The sequence below is a fragment of the Seriola aureovittata genome, chromosome 10, assembly GCF_021018895.1.
Source record: "Seriola aureovittata isolate HTS-2021-v1 ecotype China chromosome 10, ASM2101889v1, whole genome shotgun sequence".
Lineage (NCBI taxonomy): Eukaryota > Metazoa > Chordata > Actinopteri > Carangiformes > Carangidae > Seriola > Seriola aureovittata.
Window position 1 is genome coordinate 5,066,239 of NC_079373.1, and position 20,431 is coordinate 5,086,669.

At 40.1% G+C, this 20,431-nt stretch overlaps 1 protein-coding gene across 5 annotated transcripts in view; it reads left to right on the forward strand.

The window, feature by feature from the left end:
- Window positions 1–220: 220 nt before the first annotated feature.
- The window catches only part of ppip5k1b (diphosphoinositol pentakisphosphate kinase 1b), a 53,452-nt gene continuing 33,241 nt past the window's right edge, over window positions 221–20,431 (forward strand). Inside the window, exons 1-13 of one of the 5 annotated variants that reach the window (XR_008828850.1) lie at window positions 221–988; window positions 7,896–8,479; window positions 10,031–10,226; window positions 12,355–12,445; window positions 12,668–12,753; window positions 13,155–13,309; window positions 13,566–13,667; window positions 13,823–13,984; window positions 14,864–14,985; window positions 16,500–16,601; window positions 17,148–17,234; window positions 17,591–17,666; window positions 18,061–18,170. Coding sequence is in view for 4 of the 5 variants with exons in the window: in XM_056387368.1 (XP_056243343.1) it covers window positions 8,291–8,479; window positions 10,031–10,226; window positions 12,355–12,445; window positions 12,668–12,753; window positions 13,155–13,309; window positions 13,566–13,667; window positions 13,823–13,984; window positions 14,864–14,985; window positions 16,500–16,601; window positions 17,148–17,234; window positions 17,591–17,666; window positions 18,061–18,170 (1,478 nt within the window). In the remaining variant the exon portion in view is untranslated. The remainder of the gene's footprint in view (window positions 989–7,895; window positions 8,480–10,030; window positions 10,227–12,354; window positions 12,446–12,667; window positions 12,754–13,154; window positions 13,310–13,565; window positions 13,668–13,822; window positions 13,985–14,863; window positions 14,986–16,499; window positions 16,602–17,147; window positions 17,235–17,590; window positions 17,667–18,060; window positions 18,171–20,431) is intronic. The other 4 variants (XM_056387368.1, XM_056387366.1, XM_056387369.1 and 1 more) reach the window with 4 other exon arrangements.

Genomic DNA, 20,431 nt, shown 5'->3' on the forward strand with positions numbered 1-20,431 from the left:
CAATAAAATAATTTCGAGTAGCCTGTCTCTGCTGTCCTCAGTCAAAAGTTTGGACACACCTATCCATCCATTGGTTTTTCTTTATTTTGACTATTTTCTACATTACAAGTAGAGGAAATCAGAATCTGAAGACATCAGAACTATGAAATAACACATATGGAGTTATGTAGTAAACAGGTGTTGATAAAACAAACAAAATGTTTCATATTTTAGATTCTTCAAAATAGTCACCATTTACCTTGATGACAGCTTTGTACAATATTGGCATTATCTTAACCAGCTTCATGAGGTAGTCACCAGTAATGATTTTCAGTTAACAGGTGTGCCTTGTTAAAAGTTAATTGAGCGGAATTTCTTGCCCTCTTGATGCGTTTTAGACCATCAGTTGTGTTGTGTCGTGGTGGTGTCAGTACACAGTAAAAAGCCCTATTGGACAACTGTACAAATCCATATTATGTCAAGAACTGCTCAACTAAGTGGAGAGAAACGACAGTCCATCATTACTTTAAGACATGAAGGTCAGTCAATACGGAAAATTGCAACAACTTTGAATGTATCCTCGAGTGTAGCTGAAGAGAACAGCCTCAGATATCGCCAGTTAACAGCACTTCAGATTAGTCCACATGAACCCTTCACAGAAAACCTGTATTTCTTGACGCGGCAGCGCTGCAATGCACCAGTTTAGCCGCTAGATGGAAGTGACGACGCTGCTTCAAAACCCCTAAACTTTATGTATAAAAGAAAAAAAAAAAAGAGGTGAAGAGAAAAGGAAGGAAGCTAGCATCAGCGGCAGCGGCAGTGACCGGGTGTGAACTTTAGCGGGTAGCTCACAACTTTACTGTGGTTCACGAAAAAAAGAAGAAGAAAAAAAGAAACTAAACTCCGGCAGCGGCAGCAGCAGCAGCAGCAGCAGCTTCCTCTCAGCCCAGTCCAGCCCAGGGGAAACGAGGAAGTGAACAGCTGACTGACTTCCATTTGTTTTCCGCCGGTAAGTCCCGTGAATTTGAAGACTTTTGTGTTGCCCCCTCACGGCGTGGCTGCGACGGAAGAAAAGTTGGATTTAGCTGTTGTTTCGGTGGAAATACGCAAAAGCAGGCAAGCTCTTAACGAAACTTTCCCGTGTCTGTCGAGAGTGGTGTGTGATGAACAGGCCGACGCACTGATTCATTTATGTGTGTTTAGTTGGGTTTATTTCTCCCGGAGGAGCCGTGTTTTACTACCAGACCTCCATCTGACTCATTCATTGTGTTTTATAGTGAGTTAAAATGCAGGTTGTGGCTTCAAACACCTGTGACGTGTGGTGCTGATACAGTTTGTATAAACCACCAGCAACTACTTAAACCATGAAAGCGTGTTTGACCACTTCTGAATGTGAGTTTAGTTTATACTGATAGTGATAAATGAATGACACTGGGAGGGTTTAGATATTGTGTGTGTGGCTGCCGAGGGTGGGAATAGGCTACATGTGTGCCCCCGCCCCCCATCATGCACCGTCATTAGAGCTGAAACAAGTGGTCGATAATCAATTAGTTGGTCAACAAAAAAATATTCCACTACTACTTTGATAATCAATTAATCTTTTCAGTCATTTTTCAAGCAAGAGTTGTGAAACAATGCCAAATATTCTCTGATTCAGCTCCTAAAAAGACAGGATTTCTCTCCTGGACGAGCAAAACAAGGCAATTGAAGACTCCTTGTTCTGCCCTACTGAAGTTTTAATTATTATTAATGATGTTTCATTCACAAACCGATAACAGCAGATTTATCAATAATGAAAATAATTGTTATTTGCAGCCCAAATTCTCATGTCAATTTAATCTGCGGATTATTTTCTCCAATAATCGTATCTGTGTGTATGTGTGTGTGTATATATATATATATATATATTATATATATATATATATATATATATATATATTTATGTCTGATTTTTGTAAATCAAATTACTATCATAACATGCAAAGGTGAACCATCACTCTTGCTAATCTAAAACAAACAAAGGCATTTTTTAACTTTTGATGACATCAGCTCTTGTTGAAGTCGAATGCACGTATTATTAGTAACTTAATGTAATGTAATATGATCAATATGGTCAGTGCATACAAACTGAATAGATCCAGCTGTTATTTTGGGGAAGATATATCCTGCTGTGATCTATTCTTCTCCTCATTCATAAATTGTACTTCCAGTGTTCTGGTGCTGAAATTTTCACCTTTGTACCATATTTATATATAAACCCCATCAGCTATATCTGTGTTTATATTCCTGTTTATCCTCTGTTTTGCTACTGTTGCATCTTTTTATTGTCTGCTGCTGCAGCAGCCCAGATTCTCCCAAGGGTGCCATTAAAGTTTCATTTTATTGTAATCCTGAAAGCGGTATGCCTGGCAAAAGTTATTTAGCAGAAGCTCAGAGGGAGGAGAATACAGTCATGTATCTTTCCATGCTCCATAAATCATCTTGTTAACCTTGCAGTGCTTTCATCTGCCACAGTGAGAAATATTTGTGTTGATGAGTGGGAAGTAATGGGTCTGTTTTGCAGGGCCTGCGGTGCACCAGCAAGCCGATTATGGCCTCTGTTTTCAGTGATGATGGCAATTTGTATTTGCAAACAAAGCTAATTTCTCCAGTGCTCAGTGCATAATGAATTTATAAGCTTGTCGAGCCAGCGCTAACTGTTCTCCCACTGCTAGTTGTATTCTGATAACATCACCAGCATGTTATCTGACCCTTAAGGGTGATAATGTTTTCTTACGGCTGATGTTAGTGTCACGTCTCAATAACTTTGTGCACTTCAGCAGTGAGTTTTATTGGATATAATAATTAACTGTTTTGTTAATGATTTAATCTTGAACTCCATTTAGATAACAAGCTACTAATTTATTCAGCATCAAAGTCGCTCCAGTAGAAAATTTGTGATACTGGACATAGCAAAATGCATTGTCTATTAAATGTCTTTCAGAATAAAAGCCTGAATCACAAATGCATCATAATATAATTCATAATTTCTTTTTCTTATTCAATCCAACCACTAAGTATAACTGACAGAAAAACCATTGCCATTTGCAGTGTGTTATGATTTTTTGTAATTTGCCAGTCAATCAGGGAAATGGTGATTGTGAACAGGATCTAATGACCAACTCCTCCTCGTCATAAACACAACGCTGGCTTCCTGTGGCAGACAGTCTCAAATTTTAAAAGCCTTTTATTGGAGAAATGTTGTTGATCTCCAGCCCTGCGGCGATGACGGAGGTGACTCATCCATGGTTGAAGGCCTGCAGGTGACAGCTGGGGATGTTTTTAATCAGGCTGCTAATTTATTCATGGGGGATAGAAGGTTTTATTTTTCTGCAGGTGAACAATACAGATGGCAGAGAGGAGACAGTCCGGCACAATGATTTTTGTCTGGTTCCCCGATCTGTCTCATTTGTTTTGTCCTCAGTTAAAGGGACATCAAGTCATTTATGATGTTAATCATCCTCTGTTGGCATCCACTAAATGACAACATCGCCTGCGAGCCCTGGGCGCAGCTTATGTCGGCCCATGATGGACAGAAATATGAAAGTCATACTTTCTTGAGAAAAACAATCATTAGCGGTGGGTGTTGTTTGTCGTTTTTATAAACCAGTGGGAATATGGAAGTTTAGTTTGAGAAATATAGTTTGACCCAACTAGCTTTTTGAGGCCAAATCTGATAACAATTTTTTAGCAAAAAGAAATGCTTTTCATAACCGTATAACATTACATTCTTGAGAAGAATCCCTTGAATTTGTATTTTTAAAGGAGCTATTTGTAAGTATTGCTATTGCTACATAGCCAGTGTAAGCATTAACAGCTTGTTACTTACCAACAGCTGTCTGCAGAGGTGTAAAGCAACACCGATTTTAACCCTTATCTCCATCACATCTTTTCTTCTACTGAAGTTAGCATGCTAACCAGCCATCTTGTCATTTTCAAGGTACTGTAAAAGGACTTTGCCTAAATGAAAAGTAAAAAAAATCCGAAGATGTCCAATCAAAGAACTAAGCTAAGTTTAAAAATCTGACCAAGCTTTCATCAGTGCCAGCTGAACAGTGACAGTTTCTTACACTCAATTATATGGGCTCCTTTTGATGCCCAAGTCCTTCTCAAGCAGCAGACTCTTAAGTCATTAGTAATTAAACAAATACTGTGCAGCCCAACAATGCTCCAATCCACAGAACTTTACTTTAAATTCTAGTCGAGGTCCCAGAGTTTACAAAGATACCACACTGGGGCTGAATTTTGTAGAATTATGTAGAATATTTACAGCTATTAAAAACCTGGGAGTCGGCTCGGTATAAAAACACATAGTTTTAATGAAGAACTGAAACAAGCTGATAAATGATGCGATCAGACAGAGTGGAATGAGAAGATTTTTGTTTATTTGTGTTTTAACACTGTTGAGTTACAAAGAATAACAACCTTAAAGCTACATTAGGGGAAATCTGAGTGTAAATGGTTTAAAGGTATTTAGGTCATATACCCATAGCCCTTATAATGGTCATACTGGTACCACCTGTTACCAAACTACAAGTATAATACAATGGAAGTAGTGTTACCCAAAAGGAACAGTAGATTATTTTTGTTTTCAGAATTTATTTCACTGCACAGTTTGAAAACATTGTATTTATAGGACATGGCTCAGATATATAGATGTTGTTACGGTCACGTTCAGTTTCATTTTGTCAGAAGTTTTACCATCTTCTTGATCTGTGACAAGGAGTGGTAAGACTTGTGTAAGCACCATGCATACCTCCCAAATCACCAAATCAGCTGTAAGAGGAATTTATTTTCTGGGGAAATGTTCCTTCAGCCACAGTACACCTGGAAAAATTACAGTGGCAGGCCAAGTTGAACTATCAGTGCTGTTGCGTCATGTGCAATTGAATGCTAAGTGTTTTTCCTCTCCAGCCAATCATGGCACCAGCTGATTTCATTGCTGAAAGTTATTTTAATCATTGCATGATTAAAAGCAGCTGGTGTGAAGTGTTTGCGTACAGGTGTCTCCACCCATCCCGCAGCGTTGTCCTCGTAGCGCTTTGTCGGCTTATCCTGGCAGTAGAGTAAAGTTCATGTCCTTGGTGTAGTAAAGACTGAATAAACTCAAGCTCACAGCAGTTATAGGTATTTATTTACAAGTTTATCTCTGTTAGTGTTCTTCGACCCCGGGCTGGCAAGAAGTCTTCCACTTGGTTTAGTGCAGCCTGTCATCGCCTCAGAGGTTAGTAATGATGAGTTGTCTTTGGGTAGCGTAGCTGGCCCATGGCACCCAACACTCGTGCCTTGGCTCCACCCCTCACTTCCCATTTGCCCCTCACCCATCCCTCCTCAGGACACAGTTATTTTTGGGTACCAAGGTTAGGCTGGGTCGTCTGTTGTGAGACTCGGTTCAGGTATGTCCTGGCAGAAAGTCCAGGACACAGGAAGACGAGTCGGCTCTGTAGCAGCCAAATCGTTTCATGTTGCCAATTAAGTAATCTGCGCTCTGTGTGTGAGTGGAAGTGACTTTAAATAAGTTCTTGTAGTCATTCAAAGACTGCGTGCAGAGCACAATCGGCTTCTGGTCCATCATGAGAGGTGATATGATCTGCCCGTCTGTTTCTGATGCCTTTTCCCCTCGAGTCAGCTGTTTGCTGTAGATGGTGGGGTGAGGGTGGCGGTGTTGTTTGAAGGGGGGAGTTGGACCATACTGATGAGAGGCACATGAACTGGCTTTGACTGTGTCTCATGTTTGTGGACACGCTGCCGTAAAGTAGCAAGCTTCTGCTTTTTAGCTTAGCTTTGTTTCACGCCTCGCTCTCTGTCTTTGGCAAAGTTACAAGAGAATGACGTAACAGCTTTGTTTCTTTATTGTGTGGTATCAGGTCACAGATAAGCAGCGACCCCAAACACCCACTATAATAAATGCACTGGAGTTGCAACTGTTTGGTGAAATCTGACCACTGTTCACCGTTTAACAAATGATTTCGCCTTGATTTTTGTCAAGACAACCATGGTCTCCTGATTTTAATAAAGCACTAACATCTGTTGGTTTGGTGTGTGTGATTATGTAACAGCTAAACGTTCACTTATGACATTTTTCATATATTCTGGAAATTGTTTCAAGGAATAGAAAAGCTAATACAAACCGGACAGTTACTCTATGGATTAGTTTATTCTTGCATATGTTTTATCCTATTTCTGTGAGTTTTCTTGGGAGACAGTGGAAACTGAGTCTCTAGGGATCATGGTATTAGAAGAGATAGATAATGGAGGTTCATGTTTCATAATATGACAATTTTACATGGATATTCCCTCCATTTATCAGTGAATATTAGTTTTATTGTACTTATAGAGCTACTAGTTTTTGTGCATTCAGTGCATTTTAAATACTCGTGACTTATACTCTTACGCTTGACAAACAAAGAGTGTTGAATCCTTACTAACTGGGCAGGGAGAGTTAATGAATGAATGAGAGGCTCTTGATTTGGTGTGATTATGTCCGCAGCCAACAATTATTTTAATTACCAATTAATCTGCATATCATTTTCTCAATTAATCAGTTAACTGTTTTTGTTTATAAAATCTAAAAAAAATATTGAAAAATGCTTGTTAAAATTCCCCAGAGCCCTTAAGATGTCTTCAAATGTCTTATTTTGTTCTTACAACGGTCCAAATTTTCTGTCGACTGATAGATGAATCGACTAATTATTGGAGCTCTAGATTTGATTTCAACTTAAACAACTGAAGTCCAGAGGAAATTATGCAGTTATTTATTTTAAGATTTAATAATTATGATAAAAAAACATTAGTCAGACTGTCGTCAAGGATGTTTCATGAGTGGCTCCGTCTGAAAAGTGAAATGCAAACCAGGGTAACATGAACTACTTTAATGTACAGTACACAATAGAGACACAGCCTGGCTCCTCTTCAGGCCCTGTCGCCACGGCAACATCAAACAGCAGCAAGGACTCTTTAGAAAATTAAATGTGCTGAGTGATCAGCAGGCTAACGTGGAGTAGGTTGATGTTGTGTATAATAAGACAGTTTGGTGTGTGTGTGTGAGATGTCAGAATTCTGTGTGTGTGTGATGTCAGAATTCTGTGTTAGAATTCTGTGACATCACATTGATCTAGAACTTCGGTATCAAAGCCACATTAGAATGTGTCCTTCCATTAACTGTACATACAGCTGGCAGACACACTTTGGACCTGGTTGGATTGATGAGAGCTGCACTTCTGAGTTTTTACTCCTTAGTGAAGTTTTTCTTCATGGCACATGGAAAAAAAATCCATAATTTATGGGAGAGGAAGAATACATGTTTTTTTTTTTGTTTTTTTTATTCATCACTGTCATGATAAAGCTTTTGATAATTGGTTCAAGTTTTGCCGGTGAAATTGGTAAAGTCTTGCAGCAGGTAGATGCAAGAACTTCTTTGACGCAGCCAAGTGTGTGTGTGTGTGTGTGTGTGTGTGTTGCATATATCTGGCATGTCTGTAAAAATAACCCTCACTATGGATTAATGAATGTGTAAGCTGCTATCATCTGTCAATATTTCCCCCGTCAACATTGCAGGGGTTCTTTCTATCTTCATTTAAAACTTGAGTAACATTTTCTCTTGACTCTTGAGTGTTGCAATGACCCAGTTTCCTCAGAAATCAATAAAGCTTGTCTTCTATTGTACGGCTGATGGTACAATCTTATTTCGCAAATGGTAGCTCCACTACACCAGCACTGTGGATACTCAGATATCTGCCAGTGAGTTCACACAGCTGTAACTGTCTCTGCAACTGCCAGCTGTTGTTTAACTTGTCAACTTTTACTCTTTTGTGTAACAGGGTTAACCTGTTTTTAAACTAGTTGCTGAACCAGTTTCTCCTTGTTTTTTGTACCAGGGCAAGAAAGATGGTGTACAGATGTTGACTGTGGAGTCTCCAGACTGGGACATGTTGTCTCTCAGAGCCAGACCTCCTCTGTCCTGACACAGGGAGTTTTACAACCAGGATCCGGACTTGTCTACCTCAACACACGTGGAGTCCACTCCCTCTGTTTTACCTCTTAGGACATCCACTACTCCTTTTCTACCTCAGCACGTACTGTACCCTCACGTAGCTGTTATCAGCCAGCTGAGAAACGCCAACAGACCCTTCACTTTATCACCACGGCTCTCAGTAGTCAGACATCCAGCGATAGTTGAGAGGGTTTCTTCCTGCTTTGCCGCCATAATCGCTATCTGACCCCTGTGCTGGGAGGAGCCACCTGAAGCAGCCATGTTACGTGTTGGTCTGTGATGTCCGAGCCCTGCGAAGGACCAGGAGCTGGATCAGGAGTAGAGGACGGAAAGGGGTGGGGTGACAGAGACTTTCCTCGGTTCGTGGTTGGCTGTGAAGATGATGAGCAGGACATGGGTCAAATGGAGGCAGGCATGAAGAACGAGATGTTTCGAGAAGAAGAAATGGAGGATGATGAAGATGAGTCGGTAAGTTACATGTGTTAATTCAGGTGTGCACATGGTCAAAGGTTTCCTAGTCCACAGGTGTATAATGAGCTGTACCTTGTACCTTAAGGTATTAAAGGACTGTTTTTGGTTGTTAATAGTTGCCTAAATGTTTCACCTCAAAGTTAATTTCCCCTCTGTAAAATGAGTTGTACTTCTTGACTAGTTTGTTTTTCGACCTTTTTAACACATAATAGTGTTTGAGATATCAGTCATACATTTTCCAGTGACTATTTACCATGGAAAAAGACAAGTTAATTTTGGAAAAGAACAGGGAGCTACAGTACTGGTCATTTTTAGGCAATAGGAAGTGAACAGGCAAATGGAAATTTTAAAGAGGAAAGTTTTATTTGGAATTGGATAGTGGAAAAAAAAAATAGAGACAGAAATATACAAAGGTTGGCATGAGAACAATGCAGCATATAAACAACTGTAAGGCCTCTGGTCTGTTGTGTGCTTCTGTAACTATAAAAGGACTTCATGGTAGTGCTGTGCTAGCTGCTAGCTGATATGATTTCCACTCTCCCTTTTGACTCTGTATCCGAACAGTAGCTGAGGGTTTGCACATAGAGAGCTGATTCATACATTAACTGTCACTGCAGCCCCTGTGTGGCACAACAGCAAAGCCTTCTCATTAAAGAAAGTACCAATGAACAAAAACTACCTGGTGTAATGCTGTGAATCAAATACGTGTGGTAAAGAGTGTCTTCTGATAATGTAAGAACTTTTCATATATATTAAAAAATTGCTACATTTTCAGGTTTCAAAAAGTAAATACCTGAATCAATGATCTGACATTAATTTAAAAAAAATCAATACACAGCTGTCATCATCTGTCAAATCTTGGCATAAGATGTGATACCATAACGGAACAAGAACAAAGTCTGTAGCAATGATAGCAGCCCTGCAGCTCATTGCACACCAGATGCAAAATTGATTGATCGCTGAAAAGTGGATTACAAACTGTTTCTGAGGTCATTACCATTAGCAGGCAAATATGTACCTAAATTAAGAAGGTTTTCTTTTTTCATACAGTGGCCATTTTACTTTTGGATTTAACCAAGTTCACAGGGTCAGTGCCACGATTACAGTGTAGTGGCCACAGTTGAAATTGCAGGTCACATGATTATTTTTTTGCCCTACACATCCATTAGAAAAAAAGACTGTGCGGTTCAATTGAAAAAAAACAACACAACAACAACACAAGACCCCCAGGGCTCCTTGAGTTGGTTCCTTTGGGTCCCCAGCCAAAAGGGGACGACCATTTTGGACATGGGTTTATATCATGTTCATTAATAAAAGCAAAAATCTAATCAGATGAGGGACCCTGGGACAAAATCTTATTTAAGGGGGGTCCATGGTCTAATTTTTGTCAGTTTAGGGGTCCTTCATGTGAAAAAGTTTGAGAGCCACTGAACTCTGCTGTCCTGCTGTGTTTACTCTCCCATGTACACGGGGAACACGATCTGTTTTTATTACATTTGCTCTGTCTCCTTTATGGCATGTCTCCATCCTCCCTGTCCTCTCCACCAGCCATCAGAGCGACAGATTGTGGTCGGCATATGTGCCATGATGAAGAAGTCCAAATCCAAGCCCATGACTCAGATCCTGGAGCGCCTTTGTAAGTTTGACTACATCGACGTGGTCATCTTTCCCGAGGAGGTGATCCTGGAGGAGCCTGTGGAGAAATGGCCGCTCTGCGACTGCCTCATCTCCTTTCACTCCAAAGGTAAAGCTTAAATTCATTAAGAGCATCCTCTCGCATGAGGGGGAATGTGTTTTCTTCACAGGAGTTTTGCAGCTTTTCTAGCTCCACCTGTTATGAGGAGTATATCTGCATGACCTGCAGATGAATATTTAATTGGTTTAACCTCCTCTCTTGTACTCCTGAATACCTGAATGTCATAAAAAATGGTCCACTGCTTTAAAAAAAAGTTGTGCCTGATCTCCCTTGAGAGCTGAGCTGAAGGTTATTAAAGATAAAATGAGGAGAGGAGATGAAAATCCACCTATATTGTAACAGTAATGAATAATAAATGCCCTCTCCTTTGTTCTTTGACATGAAGTTTCTGTTTAGAAATTCCATTTTATGTTAGCAGAAAGAAACGGAAATGAGTGAAACGCCTCCCTGGTGCAGTAACCAATTTATCCTCAGACTGATGGTCATCTGATATTTATTTAAGTTAAATTGACATTAAATTGCCCCTTTTTTTTATTTTTATGTAACAGCATATAAATCTGTTAAATAAATGAAATGCTCTGTGTCCTCTTGAGAATTATAAATACCTTAAAAGTCCTACCATATATTGGAGAGTTTGTGTCAGGCAGTGACCAGTTTATGGGAAGGTCTCAATGGGAAACGAGAACTGTGGGACTGGAAATATCTATTTAAGGTTGGTAATTCATTGTACTCCTCAGCCAACCATGTGTGATTTACAGAGGCAGTGCTAGATGAATAAGAGAAATACACCTCTATATATATATATATATATATATATATATATATATATATATACACACAGTATAAAGTATGTCCTCTGTCTTAAATGACACTTATGAACACGTTACTTTTAACATTTACATTTAAGCATCAGCTCAAACATTAGGTCCAGTTCATGTTTTTATCACTGGCAGTTCAACGGTCAAATAAGGCAAAGGATGAAACCACAGTACAGCATCTTTAAATTTAAGTAATGACTCTTTGACTCTGATCTGTCTCTGTGTATTTGAGTCAGAGTTGATCACATGCGATTGCTCTTTTCCATTCTGTTTTTAATAGAATGAGATTTCATGAATGATTGCACAAGTCCTTTGTTGTTATTGTTGGAAAGAAAGAAAAAAAATGTTGAATATTACCCACAGACCTGGATGTTTGACACACTCTTAACTAGAGGATTATGGTGAATAGTGAGCGCCGTGACCTTGAGACTGTCTGTCTGTTTTTAGGCACTTGTGACATATAATATGTGTCAATACCTTTACCAGTACTTGGCTAAGTGTATTTAAGTACCTTCCCCACACGCTGCAAGCCTGTTCAAATAGTGGTAAAGATAGAAGTTCTGTTCCTTGACTTTTCTGTTAATGGAACATTTTCCGATTCCTTCTTCATGATGGCAGCTGCTGCTCATACACAGTTCCTCTGAGGCTCTGTTCAGAGTTACATTGAGTGATATGACACCATGCAAATGAGTACCATAGCAAACATGCTGTGCTGCCATAAAATGAGCTACATTGGTCACTTATCTACTGTAGCTCACAGTGAATCCTACTGAAATTCACTGACACCTGATATAAAATATGGTTTAAACCTGTTGAAACTCTGCAGGAGAACTGACAGGTTCTAATGCCTCAGGATCAAACTGTCTATCGGGTATTTAGTCAAAATAATGGCAACCAGCACATTAAAGGAAAAGAAGCAATATTCATTTAGAGTCATCACCTCTGTGTAGTCAACAAACAGCATACACTGAACCCAACCTTGATAGCTTTTGCATCAAGTATTTCTGCTTTAGAGATTGATGGGATGGAAAACCATCAGCTCACTCAACCCCTCAGCTCAACCCTCTCAGGACACAAACCATCAAGACCACTGTTCGACCACTCTCGCCAGGACACTGTAAAAACTAGTGTAGTGAAGCAAACTCAAAGAAACAACCAAAATACTGAGCCAGATATGGACCCAACCACTATTTTGCCAAAAAATCAGGCAACAGAGAATATCAAAGCAGTAACGTATGTTCATGAAAATCCTTATTACTTCAGTTATTTGTAAATGTTGGCTGAGTTTTGATTGTTGAACATGCTGTATGGGCTGATACACTTTTTTTTTTTTTTCTATTTGTGTGACACTTTTTCAGGTTTTCCTCTTGACAAAGCTGTGGAGTATGCCCAGCTTAGGAATCCACTGCTCATCAACGACCTCAATATGCAGTATTTCATACAGGACAGGTACGTTCTGAGCAGTAAAATGCACACAGCCTAAAACTATACGACTTGTAGAAAGTAAAGCAATCCTCACTAGTGCTGTCTTACACATCGCTCTTAGTCACGTTGTATCAGCCCCTTGAGACGGGCACCAGTGTCCGTTTTGAACACCACCTGTACTTTTTACAATTTCATCGAGTGTTTATAAGTCAGTTCTTTAACAGTTGTCTGATGATTCCTTGTCAGGAGGGAAGTGTACCGGATCCTACAAGAAGAGGGCATTGACCTACCTCGTTATGCTGTGTTAAACCGAGATCCCGACAATCCTGAAGGTGTGCAAGAGTTCTTATTTTATATTTAATACGTTTTTATGGATGAACTCTTCTTCTTTATGGCAAGCTAAACACGATAGTATATCAGCAGACACAGCCGCAGTAACCAAATAATCTATGAATCAGTGTAAGCAACATTCAAAGTAACTGAGTTTGTTCGTCACTATTTTTATGTCATCCTCTTATAAATGCAAAACTGTGGCAGTAGATACTGAAAAAACAGCAACGTTGTTTATTATTTATTATTTCGTCTTTGGCCAGGTGCCTGTTGGAAAGTAGATAGTGAATCTTACTAGATGAAAATGTAAACTTATTTGAGCATTTTCATTGTCTGTACCATCAGTGTTGCTGATTGCTTGGGAATATTTTGGGCTTATCTGCTAAAATTTGTCCATATGCAGAGTGTAACCTTGTGGAGGGGGAGGACCATGTCGAGGTGAATGGGGAGGTGTTCCCTAAACCCTTCGTGGAGAAACCTGTGTGTGCTGAGGACCATAATGTCTACATTTATTACCCAACCTCTGCTGGAGGAGGCAGCCAGAGACTCTTCAGAAAGGTAGAAACTCAGTAACAAAAGGTTCAGTCACTGGCAGATACTTAGTGTGAGCTTCATCGACGTCCTGAACTCCTGCTTCCTTGTTCTGACTTCTAAACTGTGATGTGATACATCTTGAATAGGTCACAATGATATACACTATTTGTAGTTGGGCAATCAGACAGTGGCAAAAAAACATCAGTGGCACAAGTGAAGGTTGGGTAATGAGGTGAAATTCAAATAATTTGAATTCTCTTTCTTGGTCTCTCTGCTGTAGATAGGGAGTCGTAGCAGCGTTTACTCCCCAGAGAGCAGCGTACGAAAGACTGGATCCTACATCTATGAGGAGTTCATGCCCACAGATGGTACTGATGTGAAGGTACTGTTCACTTGGCCATTGATGCAAGTTTTTAATTTCTGGAACATATTCATGCACTAGTGACTGACACGCTGAATCATACAGTTCAGCTCAGTGAAATATAGATATCATTATCACCTGCTCTGAGACAATTTCTGTGTCTCTGGACGTCTCAGGTTTACACAGTGGGTCCAGACTACGCCCATGCTGAGGCCCGAAAGTCTCCTGCTCTGGACGGAAAGGTAGAGAGGGATAGTGAAGGGAAGGAGATCCGCTACCCCGTCATGCTGACCGCCATGGAGAAGCTGGTGGCCCGCAAGGTCTGCCTGGCATTCAAGGTAAACTTCAGTCACCATGTAGGAAATGTAAGAAAATAGATTAGGTTGAGATTAAGTTCATTTGAGTTTTTTTGTTGTTGTTTTTGAAAACTGCATTATTTATGAGTGTATGGTCCTTCTCTTATGCTTGCCATACAAGCCATTAGTGTTGGAAACACTCCACTGGGTGCCTTTTTTATGTGCAGAAAACACAAACATTGCATCTGACTGTAATATCTTGTGCTATTAGCTCATTTTAGTCAGGAGAGAGTGTCTTTAAACCAGTTACTGAAATACAGTTGAGCAGCCTCCATGTGGATAAACTGTTGATATTGAGTAGTTTTACAAACTTCAGTATTTCCTAACGTAAATACACTTAGTGAATGGAAGCAGCTAGAAACATTTTTCCTGAACCTTGCTACCTTCAGAATTATTCACATCACACTGCTGTGACCAACATTTAAACAGTCCGGCAATCAGCAAACATAAAAAATCTCTGATGCTTCGGTTTATTCAAAAAACACCTTGGATTCCCAATAAAAACAAATAAAGACGACCAGAGCACAAGCCAGAGAAAATCAATTATTCAGAAGGTCCTTATATGGTCAACACACCTCTGAATATTTAGGCCCTGTGTATTGGACGTTTTGAGGACGTCTGTGTTTTTCACTGGTTTATGTCAAAATGTTCACCTTATTCAGAAGCTCTGATTATAATCATGTGCTCCAGACCTCATCCCTCCAGATCCTTAGTCTGTTTTCTCTGTTCCGTGTTTATAGTCATGTTGTTGCCTCATTCTGATTAAAAACAGACGGTCATGTCTCAAACTGTAAAAACACAGTATCTGATGAGTCTGTATCAGCACTTAAACCCAGTGTGCGTGTGATTTTTTTTTTTTAGCAAACGGTGTGTGGGTTTGATCTGCTCAGAGCCAATGGCCACTCCTTCGTCTGTGACGTTAACGGTTTCAGCTTCGTCAAAAACTCCATGAAGTACTATGACGACTGTGCCAAAGTCCTGGGGTAAGTGACATCATCTCACACACTGTTAAACACTGACCTGCAACTTTTCTACTGCATGAAACACTTTGATTACTTTGAGTGTAATATTGAAATATAATATTTAAAACAGTTTATTGCAGACATAATAGGAGTTTTGTGTTGAACCATAAGCACAGCTTGTCAGTAAAGATCATGTCATATTATTGTGAAGCTGTAGCAGCAAGTAATGAAAGTGAACACTACCGTGAGGCCAGACCAAAGCCCTCGAGGAACAAACATAATGAAACGACAAATTAAAGCTTGGTTTTAGTTTACTTTCACATGTTTTCCTGTTTGAAAAGTCTTTTCTGTGTTTAATGAAGAAGCATCTTCTTTTTGGCTAGACTGGCTTTGGGCCTTTGGACAAACCATAGCTACTTTCTGTAGAAGAAAGTCTCCGGTGTCGCCCAGCAAATGAAAATAGAGTGTGTGTGTGTGTGTGTGTGTGTGTGTACAAACAGGAGGAGAGAAGCAAACAGATAAAGGGCTGAAACCAGCTGACGCTAGACTGAATGCAAATTTGATACGATGATGTTGTGAATATGCTAATTAGTGTATTGCATTATTTAGCAACATTTAGCGGCTTTTCTAGCAGCTATAGCTAGCTTAGTACTTGTTTACTTGGTTGGGCGCATACCACTCAGGCTCAGTGCTTACCCAAGTGGCCCGGGTTCTTTGCTGCATGTCAACCCCTCACTCTCTTTAGCCCAACTTGGACTCAAAGATGAACTCATTAGATTTTGGTGGTCAGAGGTCAAGGTCACATGTTTTGACTTCATTTGCTAATTATGACACAATTTAACACAAATGTTGAATAAGATAAAATGATGAAGTGATGACATTTTATATCCAATCCCTTTTCCAATCCTCCAACTTTTATATTAAATCTTGCATATTAATAATTCTTATTCTAGTCTTGCTGTAGCTTTAGAGTAAGTTTTGCCTTGAAGCTGTCAGTTGTTATTGATTCAGAGCTCCAGACAGCTCAGAAGATGCCGCTGTCAGCTTTATATCTTAGTTTGTTTCTGATTTATCACCTCTCCTTCCAGGCAAAGTAACTCAAGCTTTATGACTACACACTCATAAATTTTACACATAGAAAGACAGATGAAAGCTTCCCTCCAATAACGGACACTAGCATGAACATAATTTCTCAAGGTGTGATGCTCAGGCGGCAGGAACTCATTCATTTCTTTAAGGCACAAAACGGGGAGGAACACTATAAACAAGCAAATATTATGAAAGTACTAGTTTTTAATTGATTTACTGTAGTTTGTATAATCTAGACTGCTGCATCTTGGGAGCGTCGTGTACATGAACAAAGCTTTTTGTATTATCTTAATGTGTCTGGTTTCTTTTGGTTGCATAAAACACATCTTAGTTGAAATCTGAGACACAGCTTTAAAGCTTACTTTTGCTTTGTATGTATTTTTTCCTTCTGTGATACTGACCTCTTCAACCTGATTCCTTCTTCCTGCTTTTCTCTGCTTCCCCAGGAACATGGTGATGAGAGAGTTAGCCCCCCAGTTGCACATCCCCTGGTCCATCCCCATGGAGGCTGAAGACATCCCCATCGTCCCCACAACCTCAGGAACCATGTACGTACTGATAAACAAACTCTGGAAAATATGTTGATCAAAAGACAACTGTGCATATGATACATGACATACGAAATATGACCTTATACAGTACTGGATGTCTTTAAAAGATTTATAGTTAAAGTGTTTTTGATCAATTTTAAAATGTATTATTTCCGCCTAATTAATTTACTTAACACTAATTTCAACAATCCTGTGGTTATCAGTTATTTTATACCTTAAATAGTACCAGTTCTGGTACTGTAAATTTCCAAGGCATCAGAAACTTTCCTTTGACAAATAAAGTCAGGGGGAAACAGCCCTCACACATTAACACAGAGAAATGCAAGATCACTGACCCACTGACCTCCTAGCACGCAGACACTCAGTCCTCACTGAATCTGAAATCTCATCCCTCTCACTGGTGTCAGTGACACTGGATGATGAGCAGTGCGTTTTTCAGGGTTGCTTAAGTACTTAAAGGTGGTTTGCTGAGGTGAAAAGTGAAATACCTGAGTTTGTGTTGCATTTTAATCTCATTCCAAACCCCTTATCTAATTTCTGCAGGATGGAGCTGCGCTGCGTTATTGCCATCATCCGCCATGGAGACCGCACACCAAAGCAAAAGATGAAAATGGAGGTCCGACATCCTCTGTGAGTATCTTCCATTCAGCATTAAGATGTTTCTCCATCTCACTGTTAATACAGCTTTCAAATATTCAGTGTGTCACATACACAGCACTGAAGGACTAAAGGCAAAAACACATCCCCACTGGCTCTGTTTGCTTTGGACAGTTTGCATTTAATCTATTCTCAGAAAAAAACTCCATTACGTTTCTGCTTAAGCTGCGTCACCAGTTGAAACTGCTTCACATTTAAGGGGATAAAAACAGTCCAGACTTCTCCCAGCTCATTAGTCTTAACCCACTTTTTTTTTAATGAAATAATTTAACATTTCCCTCATATACCCTCCCTCAACCCTGCTGTATTATTCTGTCTGTCTTTCACAGATTCTTCGAGTTGTTTGAGAAGTATGGAGGCTACAAGTCAGGGAAGCTAAAGCTAAAGAAGCCAAAACAGCTACAGGTGAGTTTCTTTTCCCCACACTCTCTGCCCTGCCTGTGTCTTTCTGTTTTTGGTAGATTATGAGTGAATCCTTTAAAGAATAATGACTGTTTTTTAGACAGGATGTAGTGATGTTTACATATACAATACCAGGCTTCGTAATTATTATGGAACATAAACCATCATTGCCTTGTTGTCTAAATATTTAGACTTAGCTGTCTGAGTCTTGTCATCCTGTCACTGTATCATCTTCTATATTGTAAAACATTTTTGAAGCTGCTATCTTCACTGTCAGCCTTGTCATGCACATAATACTCATTCAGGACATTTGCAGAGGATCCAGTGTCTGTTTAGTCTGGATGGTGAAATTAAAGATAAAAAGGCAAATTAAGGATAAGTGCCTCTTTGTGTCCAGGAAGTGCTGGATATCGCCCGCCTGCTGCTGGACGAACTGGGCCAGCACAACGACTGTGAGATCGAGGAGAAGAAATCTAAACTGGAACAACTCAAGACTGTCCTGGAGATGTGAGTGATACGTCACATCAGATGCACACACTCTCTCACACAAACACAAACACACACACACACACCACGTCATCCTCCTGTTTCCTGCCATCATCATTCATCCACTCATCTGTGATTCACGATGCAAAACTAGCTTCATCTTTCAACACTCCACCAAGGTTCAGTCATCCCTCTCATACTCACAGCCACACACATGTTTACTGTGATTCACTCCCTCCTCTCTAGTGTCTCTAACTCTTTGCTTTATCTTTTCTTTCCCTTCTCTATCCCTCTCTTCTCCTGCCCAACCATCCCTCCTTCTTTCTCTCCAAAAGGGAATCCAGCTTGAATGACACTCAGTACGCACCCTCTCCCTTCTCATTTTAAAGGATGAGGTTTTACCACCCTCCTTTTCTCTAGTCTTCTTAGACTGTATGTACAAAACATTAGGAACGCCTTATCCCTGTCTGACAGAGACCATCTGACACAGACATCAGTATAAACTGGGTGAAGAAGGTAGTTAAGTTGTACTTGGTGCAAGATCAGAAATTTGAGATAATGTTTGGAAGGTATTCGTAATGTTTTGTACGCTGAGTGTATCATTTCCATTAACATCCATTCCTTTGTAGCCATTAACACTGGACACATACACAGTCAAATGTCTGTGATGATTTCACTGTGTTTCTGTGTGTGTAAATCAGTGTGTGCTGTGCTACTTAGTCTTGCATGCCATCCTCACCACATATCAGCAGGACTCTAAATCTTCTAATGTCTTCCTTCCTCTTGCCTCCCATCAGCATTTCTACTAATCGTGGTGATTTGCTGGTGCATTTCTTCGCATAGATAACAGAATAATATGGAAAACCTAGAATATCAAAAGGTTCAAAACCAGAGTAGAAAAAAAAATGTCTATGTCATGAAGTGAATGGGTATAATAAAGAGGCTGGATTTACAGAATTAAGAGTGAGTGAGGCTGAAACTACAGCAAAACATAAAAGTAATCCACTTCAGTGAGAGATATTTGGTTTGGCATGTGTTTGCCAGCTCATATACAGTCCTACACAAAGGGTTTAACCACCAAAACTAAGGATGTGAGGATGCTTGCAGAGATCCTGCCACAGTTCTTCTGTGGGTTTAGTCTCTCTGTCTTTTCATGTAATTACTTCACCCATCTTGCAGCTCCTGCAGTGTGGGCTCCAGATTCATTACAGCATCTATCTGCCTTGGTTGGCACTGAACGCAGCTGCACCACTCGTCTCCTGTAGTTATGTTTGTGGTGCTAAGTGCTGCACTATCAGTCGAGTAGTCAGCTGTTGCCATCAGTCTCTACCTCCCAGCATGACTCTGTTGTATGAGCTGGAGTATTCAGAACAGTTCTATTCTTGTGCTTCAGACGTATATTCACACTTGTCCCAGACACTGCAGATTTCTCAAAAGACTTCAGTCCAAAGTCAAGAGGATGTGATATGCAGCTCAACAAGCTGGCAAAGCAGTGTAAACAGAAAAGCGTTACCCCACATGCAGACTGGCCTCTGCCTTTCCAGAGACTGTGAAATTGATCGCTGTGAAGCTGTTTATAAATAAGCTACAGTGCAAACAAGTGGCTCATTGATGTGTTTTTAATAGATTTGTTGTTTTTCAGATTTGTTGACAATAAGAAGAATATAGAAAATCACCGGCCCTATCCTATAAAATATGAGCTCACTTCACACACACACACCCCCACACCCCCCCACACCACCACCCTCAAAACGTCTTTCTACAGGCACGTACATCTCAGAGACTTCACAGCCTGTAACTCTGACTGCTCTCCCTTTTTTTCCCCCTCATTCTCTGCAGACCCCATCCTCAAATGTAAAGCAGCTGTAACAGGTTGTGAGTAATTAATGAGCTGCTGAACAGACAAAATAAAATTACATGCATCACTATGATAAGATCAGTGGAGTAAACCACTGGCATTAGCCCAGCCAATAAAAACAAACCATACTAATGCAGTAAGTCCCAGCTGTAATTCTCTGGCTCTCTGCCTGAGGTATTTATCCTGGTTCAGGGTCCATCATCATGAGGCTTTTTGAGGCGTCCGCTCAGCTGCCTATCCTATTACAGAACACTATGTGGTCATTTAGTCTGCAGCATGTGTCAAATTCTTACTACAGCACAACACGTTGGGCGAGTGGAGGCTCCGCCTCTGTGTGTGACTTTTAAGAATCACAGCAGGATTAGTGTTGGTATTGATTATTCCCCTCGCACCATTTTAAAAGTTAAACACTCGGAGTAACATT